This window comes from Dipteris shenzhenensis, chromosome 13, assembly GCF_047967505.1.
Source record: "Dipteris shenzhenensis isolate YYH24624 ecotype China chromosome 13, Dip_SZ_1.0, whole genome shotgun sequence".
Taxonomy (NCBI): domain Eukaryota; kingdom Viridiplantae; phylum Streptophyta; class Polypodiopsida; order Gleicheniales; family Dipteridaceae; genus Dipteris; species Dipteris shenzhenensis.
Genome location: NC_141608.1, coordinates 15,902,916 through 15,913,485, shown reverse-complemented (window position 1 = coordinate 15,913,485; position 10,570 = coordinate 15,902,916). Strand labels below are relative to the sequence as shown.

General features: G+C 43.2%; 1 protein-coding gene across 6 annotated transcripts in view; it reads left to right on the top strand.

The window, feature by feature from the left end:
- Window positions 1-8,837: 8,837 nt before the first annotated feature.
- Window positions 8,838-10,570, top strand: part of LOC147895085 (uncharacterized) — a 163,196-nt gene continuing 161,463 nt past the window's right edge. For 5 of the 6 annotated variants that reach the window (XM_087383901.1, XM_087383899.1, XM_087383898.1 and 2 more), the window contains exon 1: window positions 8,838-9,007. In XM_087383901.1, coding sequence (XP_087240027.1) covers window positions 8,939-9,007 — 69 coding nt within the window. In that variant the 5' untranslated portion in view covers window positions 8,838-8,938. Of the gene's footprint in view, window positions 9,008-9,124; window positions 9,229-10,570 lie in introns of those variants that run through there. The other variant, XM_087383900.1, reaches the window with a different exon arrangement.

The window sequence follows — 10,570 nt, the reverse complement described above, 5'->3', positions numbered from 1 at the left end:
AATGGGTGCTTGCATATTCAGCCTCCACTTGTGTTCACATGGTAGTTGTTGGATATGTCCTCAAATGGTGCCATGAGTACTTCGAAGTATCACTGCTACAAGCTGAAAGGTAGGGGAGAGCAGGAAAAGGAGAAGCTGGCAAAGAGGGATCAGTGAGAGGGAGGGAGTAGCAAGCAAGAGGGAGAAGGAGAAGCAAGTCCAGGAAAGAGGAAGAGGAAGAGGAGAGTAGGGCAACAAGTGCAGAAGGGAGGGAACGAGTTGCTGTAGGAGGAAGGAGGAGGAGCCAGAAGGAGTAGGAGGAGGGGAGACGTAGGAGGGAGGAGGAGGAGCAAGAAGGAGGAGGGAAGAGGAGGAGGGAGGGAGGGGAAGGGAGGGAGAGGGAGAGGGAGGAGGAGGAGGGGGGGGAGGAGGGAGGGACGTGGAGAGAGAAGAGGGAGGGGGAGGGAGAGAGGGGGGGGGGAGGGAGAGAGGGAGAGGGAGAGGGAGAGGGGGAGGGAGGGAGATTCAAAATTTTAAAATTAAAATATCAAAAAGTGGCCCCCTCCCCTCATTGATGGGGGGAGAGGTGGGCTCAATTGTGGGCTTAACCCACCTAGGTTGGGATGGTTAGGCCTCCTTGGGACCCTCCAAGCCCCTTGCATTAGCCCACTGAGCATTCCCTAATCCATTCCTTATGAGGTCCTTTTGATACCCCAATTCTCCCCTAATGCAAATCAAACAATGCTTCATGGCTATCTTGTTGATCAAGTATAGTCACGTTTGATTATCCACATAGAAGACAAATGGGTTTACCAAGAGGTAGTGCCAAAATTTGTGTACACTGTACACCATCTCTAGGGCTTCCCACTCATTGAATAGTTCATCTCTAGTGATGAGAATATTTGACTCATGTAGTAGATTAGGAAATGCAAGTTCCCTTGAGGCTAAGCCAAGATGGATCCAACCACCATCCTCAATCCATCAACATGCACATTGAATTTAGCATTCCAATTTGGATTAGGAAGTTGGTGCCTTGATTTCCATTTCTTGCGAAACCTGGAATGTTTTACTTCATTCCTTACTCCATTCCAGACTTTGATGGTCTGCTTATTCAACATTCTATAACAGTGTAGACTCACAATTTGCCATGATTATTTGGCATAATAACAATTGGATAAACCAATCATTTTGGTTGACTTTGTGGATGAATTTTGCTTTTATCAGTTGGTCTGCTTTTCCCTTTACCAACTTGGCATAGTTGAGGTTGGTTTAGTACCTCTACTATCAAATGTGTTTCGCACCCAAAAGAAAAGTGAAGTGTTTGGGCATTTCAAAGCTTTTAAAGCTATGGTTGAAAAAGAAACAGGCCTGCAAATAAAATACCTAAGGTCAGATGGAGGGGGAGAGTACCTCTCAAATGAGTTTGCAAGGTTCCTGCAAGAGCATGGCATAAAGAAGCAATATTCATGCAGTCATATCCCACAGCAAAATGGACTCGCAGAAAAGAAAAACAGGCATATTGGAGAGGTATCTCAGGCCATGCTAAATGAAAAAGACCTACCAGATTATTATTGGGCTGAAGCAGTTGCTACAGCAGTTTACATAATGAACAGGACTCCCACTATAGCAATACATGGCATGATGCCAGAGGAGATGTATACTAGTAGGAAACCAGATATTTCTCATTTGAAAATTTTTTGTTGCATTGCCTATGTTCATGTGCTAGATGAGTTGAGGTCCAAGTTCGATCCAAAAGCTGAGAAGTGCATCTTTATTGGTTATTCTCTGTAGCAAAAAGGGTATAGATGCTATAACCCTTCTACTCGTAAGTTTACAGTGAGCAGAGATGTTGTTTTTGATGAGATGGGCACCTGGTATAAACCACTAAATGTGATTGATGATGTTGATGCACAAAATGGTAATGCTGCACAGAATTCACAGCAGCAATCATAAAATATTAGTGGGCCTGCATTGTCCTCTAGCAATGGTTCACATACTTCGCCATGGACAACTAGATTGAGATGAGGAGAATCTCCTCAAAGCAATGTAGATAGTGGTATGCAGGTATCACGAAAAGGAAAAGAGAAGGTAGATCAGCCCATGTTTGATGTGAATGCAAGTCACTCTTATGTGGATGGTGAATCCAGTGGCTTAGAACAGAACATTGATGATGAATTGGGGTATTCCTTCTGTAGTTACACCTGGAGTAAGGAAGACCAGGGATGTTTTGAGAGCACCTGGAAGTGAGCCTATTTTATGCAGGTCTACCAAAGCTAGGTATCCTATGGATAGGCTGAAATATGATGGATTTACAGCCACTCACTATGCCTATATGGTCAAAGTGATATAGGAACCAGAACCCACTTCTTTTGAGCAAGCCATGGGAAAAGAAAAATGGGAGAAAGCCATGGATGAAGAAATTGATGCCTTGGAAGCAAATGCTACATGGGAATTGGTGCCTTTGCCTAAAGACAAGAATGCCATTGGCTGTAAGTGGGTTTATAAGGTGAAGCACAATGCCGATGGTTCTGTGAACAGATACAAGGCAAGATTAGTTGTCAAGGGGTATGCACAGACATATGGCATTGATTATGAAGAAACATTCAGTCCGGTTGCAAGGATGGCAACTGTAAAAGCAGTCATTGCTATGGCTGCATCAAAGGGATGGTCTTTACATCAGATGGATGGAAAGAATGCCTTCTTGCATGGTGATTTGCAAGAAGAGGTCTTTATGGAGCAGCCACCAGGTTATGTTCATGCTCTTCATCCTGAGTTTGTTTGCAGGTTGAATAAAGCCTTGTATGGCTTGAAGCAAGCACCTAGAGCATGGTCTGACAAGATAGGATAGTATCTTGTCACTATTGGCTTTCAGATTTCCAAGGCAGATTTCTCACTTTATGTAAGAAAAACAGAGGAAGGTATTATGGTGCTTGTCATTTATGTTGATGATTTGATCATCACAGGTGATAGTGATGAAGATATCCTTCATGTGAAAATGCTATTGAAGCAAAAGTTTGAGATGAAGGATTTGGGAGAGCTGCGTTATATCTTGGGCAAGTGGGATACGGCTCTTGCAGAGGCAGTATGGATTGGACATGCTGTCCAAATATGGGATGACAGGCTGTAAGCCTATTTCAGTTCCTTTGGAGCAGAATGTGAAACTGAGCGCAGATGCAGGTGAGCTTCTGGAAGACCCTACTATGTACAGATGCATAGTAGGAAGTTTGATTTATATGACTATTACCAGGCTAGATTTGAGCTATGATGTTGGATTGGTAAGTCAGTTTATGCAGGCTCCAAGGAAACCGCATTTGGATGCGACTAGACACATACTCAGGTATGTGAAGTCCACATTGCAATATGGACTATTTTATGAGGCTGGGGTTCAGATACAGTGGCATGGATACACTGATGCTGATTGGGCTGGTAGTATTTCTGATAGACGATCTACTAGTGGATATGTGTTCTCTTTTGGGAGTGTTGCAGTCACTTGGAGCAGTAAGAAACAGCCTACAGTTGCCTTGTCGAGCACAAAGGTTGAGTATAGGGGTGCAGCAATGGCTACATGTGAGGTAGCTTGGTTGCATAAGCTACTTTATGATATGCATCAGTCTACAGATGGGCCAGTTGTCATTTATGTGACAACACGAGTAGTATACACTTGGCAAATAACCCATTCTATCATGCTAGAACAAAGGACATTGAGGTGCATTATCACTATGTGCGGGAGAAGGTTTTACTAGGTCTTATTGATCTAGTTTATGTCAGCACAGAGGATCAGGTAGCTGACATATTCACGAAGGCATTGAGCAAAGAAGCTGCGCAAGTTCAAAGACCTGCTTGGTGTGCACGAATTGGGATGGAGCTCGAGGGGGAGTGTTGAGATATCAAGCTCCACTCGTGATATGCCAGGGTAACCGTTGTGCATTTATGTCACCGACTTATTAGCTGCAGATGCGGTTGGTACACCGCCCAGGAATAATAGCTGAATGACAGCTATTCGTAACTACTCTAGTTCGTGGCTCAGTTAGTATGCCACCTTAGTTAACTGAGTTTGAGACCCACATATAGGGTTCTTCTATTTCTTTGTACTAGAGTTCTTTTTGGCTTTCACAACTAAGAAGAGGAAAACTGTTTTCAGCGTCCATCTTTGTGTATATTCCCCCATTGTGTATGTGAGAAAGCCGCAAGTGAGACTCCTTTCTTCTCTCCCACTATCTTCACATCCCCAACCATGAAGCACCTTGGCATCTTCAACCATGGTTGTTCCAATAGCATTGGGTACTCTCATTTCTCTCAATCTTGACTAGAGTGAATACAATCATGAAGTATGCTCTACTAATTTTGATTCATATGTCCCTCAACGCACCCACAAGCACCACCATCCTTTGATCTACCATCCAAATTTTGAATGATCTTTAAATTTACCATCATTTAGACTTTGTCTAAGATGATGTTCACACCCAAGCCCCTATTGATCATCACTCCCTTCATTATATGGTTCTATACTTTTGACATCGATAACAGGTACCTCTTCATCCTAAATTACTATTTTGGTCACTTTGATTGTTGATGCAAGGGGTGTGGCTATGAGCCATTGATCCATGTCTAGACTTTGAAAAAATTTGTGTAGTGGGGAGAAAGATCCATCATTTTACTGATCAAAATCATCACATTCAACTTGCAAAACTTCTCCAAGACTAAGTTGATCTACATTTGTTCAATTAGTTGTCCAAACTTCATCTTTGATCGAGGGTTGTTGCCCACAATCATTCATTTGTTCTACTTCATTGATCAGTCGTCCTCTAGTTCCTCAAAATGATGAACTCCCACTTTGATGAGTGGCTCTTTTTGTTTCAAATCATGGATGATCTTTGTTGTTGTCTTCCTTCTAGCAAAATCACTACTCTCGTGGCTTCTTTGGTTTTGTCTAGGCTGGTCCTTGTTATCTTTTGATGATTGTGGAATCCACCTCCATTGTCACCATACCACTAACAACTCCATTGTGGTATCCATCTCCATTGTCACCATACCACAAACACCTTTCTTCCTCGTCCTGCTAATACAGGGTCATCTTGGTTGCTTCTTCCATAGCCAACATTTTCTTTTTTGGTGCCCTTCCTTCCCACAAAAGAAGCATGCCATGGTATTGCTCTTCAATCTTTAATCTTGGTAGGATTTCTCATCTCTTGCTCCAATTGGTAGATGTCTTCCATTCATCTTTTCTTATTGAACCAACAGTCTTTGGTCATCTGTCTTGGACAGTTGCATATGTTGAACTATGCCCAATCGATAATCATTCATTGTGTGACCTTTGGTTTTGCACTTGTGGCACTAGGTCTCTATTTTTTTTGTGTTACCTCAAATTCCCATCTCTTTTATAAGCTTCTTAACTTCCTCCTTTTCTATTTTGATGTCCTGTTTGGCCACCAATTCTTCTTTGTTGTCTATGTCACTACTCATCATATGTCCTCATTTGGTACATAATCTACATGTTACGTAGCTCTACTCCTAGATCAAGACCACTCCCACGACATTGTTTTGTCTTGCGCATTGTCAAGCTAATTGGGCAACACCCTTATTCATGCTAGGAAGTCATACATTGACTTTCCTTTCATTGTATTAAGGTAATTGAGCTCCAATAACACAATTCTCTTGCTAAAATTCATGTCACAACCTCTTCAAGACCCCAACATTCAACTCCTACCATGTGGCAAAGAGTGCATCAGGCCACTAGTCCTACCATTTGATGGCTTTGATTGCAAAAGTGCTACGGAAGGAGAACAAGTATTAGTCCTCATGAGTGACTTGCAAAATTGTAACTATCCTCAAGAAATTATGAATGTGAGAAAGGTATTCTCTCCCTTCTTCCTTGAAACTACATTCATATCTTTGGTCCTCCTCGATGCATGGGCTCACTAGTTGACTCAATGGTAGGGTGTCTTCATGTTTGCCATCTCCAAAGTCTCTACCACCTTATTCTCTATCCATCTTTGCTTTCTCTTCTTGATTTGGTCTTCTTCCTTGTATGACGATGAGGATTTGCTCCCCTTTCATTGTCAAAAGTCACTCTAATTTGCTAGAGGTGACTCTCTTGGTCACTTCCTTCTTCCTTGGCATTGATACTAGTAGATTCATAAGCCTGCTCACATACCTTGGTCAAGGATTCATCGTCTTCATCAGCCATCTTGAGCCTCTTTGCCTCGGCTTTGAGTCCAATGACTCACTACTCTCTTTGTTGTTGGTATCTTTGGTGTCATCTTGTTCTTGCATCTATTGGCTCCATTATTCACCACAAGTCAAATATTTTACACTCCACTTGCTTCTCTAGTGTGCAAAGCAATATCAATGCCAAATTGTGGTGATGATGGCACTGTTTCAACAGTTTCTTGTGGACCTTATTCATGAGGGTATGCGGGGCAATTGCCTTTTCTAAATAACTATAGAGTGTTGCCCTTATCAAGTGAATGTGAATTGGTGTGAAACATGTGCGCAATGTGGGGGGTAGGGTAAACAAATTTAGAGTGATGTGGATAAGAAAAGAGAGAGAGAACGAAATATTGCAAAAATTGATAACTTAAAGTCATGTTTCTATTACTTTACCAAATTGACTTGAATACAAACAACTTTGGCTACACTCTACACACACAAGTTTCTTATGTTGTAGAAAAACCCTAACTTCTAGGACTCTAGAACCTTATATACAAGATTTCGAACTAACATTCACAATGGGTACCACCCAACACATTTACAATGGTTTGCACGTCCCTTGTCAAAAGGGTAGCTACCATAACTTTGTATCTTTTTATGCTAACAAACATTGCCCAAATGAATCCTTCGTGCACATCCTTTGGTGACATCCTTCACTTTGGCAGTCTAGTCTCCATAGTTCACACACTTTCCTTGCTTTAAAACCATGTTGACTGTGAGCCTCCCAAATGAGGAGGACAAGGAGTCAGGACATAGTAGAAAGTAGAAGTACCTGGATAGGAGTATTGCGTAGGGTTTACAACATGTATGGTGGATTGGCCAGGCATGGCAATGGGACTGTTGCAGGTCCATGTGCCATCGCTGGCCTGAGCAACTCATTAAAAACAACAGATCTGAGTCCTATTTATAGCCTAGGCTATAGACACTTGCATCAATTGGCATTCAAAGCCAAAACTTGGAGGATATGTTCACCATTGAAGTAAATCTATCGATTTTAGTTTTAGTACGAGGTCTCATACTATATTGTGTGGGCAAATTGCTTTTTTAAAAGATTCGAAAAGGCTAGTAATACGGCAAATGCCAAGTAAAGCTATAGCTTCTAAGGTCGAAGTGTTACCACAATGCTATATAATCAATTGATAGGGGCATCAGCAAGCTTGGGAAGAAACTAAATTCTATTTCTCCCATACATGTTCTTCAAGGGAAGATAGCTTTCGTGGAAATCAACCATACATAAGTAAAAGGTTCGTAGATGAAAATCTATCACATAGTTGTGTAGCAAAGTAACCTAGGTCAAACATACCAAAAAATTTTCATTTCGCTTGAGGTTTTTATATTTTCATGAAGTTGAGTCAAATGCAAGATGTATTACCATGTCAAATAGATACCTATCCTAAACCCATGCTATCTTAGGGGGGTTTCACACCTTTGCACGGATGGGTGAGGTCCCCACGCTAGTTGCCCATAGGTTTTTTAATGTGAGAAGCCTCATCTATCCAAGTTCCTTTCACAAAGGGGTGGACATGCTTTATCAAATAATAAATGTTGACATATTGTGCACCAATTCCAAGTTTGGCTAGTTGGTAGAGTTGTCAAAGTGCTAGGTATGGGTCCCAGGCTTGAATCTTGGGTGCACTTTTGTGATTGGATAATGCATGGTAGACTATCTCTTGGGCACAAGATATAGGCCACTCGAATTTTTCGTCATGTCTGTCCATGTCTAGGATTCCACCTCATATTCTTAAGCAAGGTGGGTGGATAGGTGTGAAAACCCTTCCTCTTGTGTGTGCATTTTTATTGGGCGTCATCGGGTCTGCCCATTTCGAGGCAGACGGGTGGGAAGTCCCCCTTAGGCCATTGGTCTAGTTATAATGACAAATAGATTCCTATCCTAAATCCATGCGACTCCCGTCCATGTGCTTAAGGCTAGGTTTACACCACTCGCCAGCCATCTTTCAAAAGGGTTGCTATCCTAGTTGGCCCAATAGGAGGGATGGAACTAGAGACACACAAAAGATTTGTGTCCAGTTTATGAAGGTCCTCCAACCCCTACATGATTGGCCCATTCCATCTCCTCCACAAATCACAAGTTGGTGACACAAATAAGCAACGTCATGACGGCTGGGAGGTGTGAACCACCACATCTCGGAGCCATCCTTTTATTCTATTTTCTCCTCGAGGTGATGTGAACCCAATCTTTTAATATTATTGAAAGTGGTCTACTCATATATTACTTAGTACACAACAAAAGACATGTACAACAAAATGCTTTGAAGACGAGCTCGAACAACCTCATTAGACCAGTTGGGCACCACTAACCACCTAACCTTAATGGCTCGAACCCAATCTAAGATTGGACACAACAACGATGTGAACCCAATCTTAGGGTGTTTATAGACTTGTGCACCATAGGCACCGTCTATGGATCATGGACGTGCAAGATTCCCTGTCCACCACGGCCAACCCACAGCCCAGATGCATTCAATGCACGATGGGCGGGCATGGGCGGCTCTAGTCTGTAAACACACTTAGGCCAATGGAGTTCACACCAGCTCCATTGGTCTAAGGTTGGGGTCACATCGCTCCCGTGTGATGTGAACCCAGGACAATGGTCTAGGAAATGATGACAAATAGATTCCTATCCTATGCCCATACTCCCGAGTTCCAAGGCTCCATGTTAGGAGGTGTCTAGGGATATCTCTGGCATAATCCACAAAGCTGAGGTTGAGCGAGAATCACACTCTTATAGATGAGCTTACGAGCTCTACTTTCTTCTTTCTGCAGATGGCGGTCTCCCTTTGCAACCTTCTTTCAGCAGGTATGGTTTTCTACGTTGGGTGGCACATTTTCCGCCTTGCACGTCGCTATCTGCGATTGCTTTTATGATTATATAAGATAAGAAGATCACGGGTGTCTCTGGAATTTTAGATGCATTGCAAGGCGTGCAGCCACATTGTCTTTGACGACATGTTTCGCTATTCGGAAACACACCCAACAATGCTTTAGTACTGCGCACAGTTAACAAATGCCTTTATTTACGTACGTCGAAGGATACTATATTTCTGTGTCGTAACTGATAGAAGATTGCTATTAGCTCAAGATTGATGCGGTCGGGATCGCGACGTGGCCCAGGAACAATATGACATGTTTAAACTCTCTTAGATGTCGACTGCATTTCCAATATTGTTAATGTCGATGTCTATCTAGAATAAAGCAAGAACGCATGCTAAGCCAACTGTCAAATGACAACGCAAAGTAGGGGCAGGTGTAAAAGGGATCGTCTCTTCTCTGCAAGCTGCGTGCCTTCATTGAGAATGGTTGAGTCCTCACCCCTGCCTTGTTTATACAAGTTGGGTGCTGCCCAGGGTACGTCAAGTAAAGAAGTCATATATGATAGGAGGATAGAGAGTCAACCATGAACGGTATGCCGATGCCGTTGGTTGTTGCAACCAACTTGCTATATGCCAGACGTCAGATAGGTTACAACCTACGGAGTGTTGACTTGGAAATGAACCAAATTCCTTTTTTACAAAGTCTTGAAAGCTCGCTTTCCTTTCATGATTCAATGAAATTTAAGAGGAAGCGATTGCTTTCATGAACAAGTGTATTATCACTCATTCGAAACCTCATGGATGCATGCCCCTTACCTAGGTGTGGGCTTCTGGCTAAATTTGTGCTTAGTCGAGGCCGCTCAAATTCCATACCAACTTAGGTATAGGAAGTAACAATTTCCACTGAACACCGAGATGTACTGCCAACAAATATATAAGTAGATGTGGAGATCAAAGCAGCAAGCTGAGGCACCCAAAATGGCTCTTTATGCTGCTGCACCACCTGCTGTAGATCTGCACCATGTAATGCCCTAGGCTGCTTAGGGATTGCTGCAGACTGAACTGTTTTCTGCCCCCCTAAGGGGCCCTTTTATAGGGGCTGATCCACCCCAGGATTGGCTGATCTCCACAGACAAGGGTGAACTGTGCCCAAGACGTGCTCCCTACCAGAGACTGCCGACGGTAGTCTGGGGGGCAGCGGACCTGGGAGTCTGCTACCGACTGCAGACTGTGGGTCTTTACAAATTCCCACCTCATCTGCCCATTCAAAAGGGGCTCCTTGCTGGGATATACCAGCCCTCCTGCCAGCCCTAAACCAGGGCATACAGTCAGCCCTATCTGCTGACCAGGGTGGTCTTACTGGCTAACCAAAAAAGTAAACCAAGCAGGATCTGTGTGGGCAGCTCTTTGTTCAGCCCTGGTGGCAGCCCTTCCCTCTCCCGACCCTCCTTTTCTCTCACCTATATCCGTACAGGTGTCAAACACGTTAGTCCTCATTTGGGGGCCTGGAGCTCACAGGTGGGGTATTGAGCCCCCCTTTTAATGACACA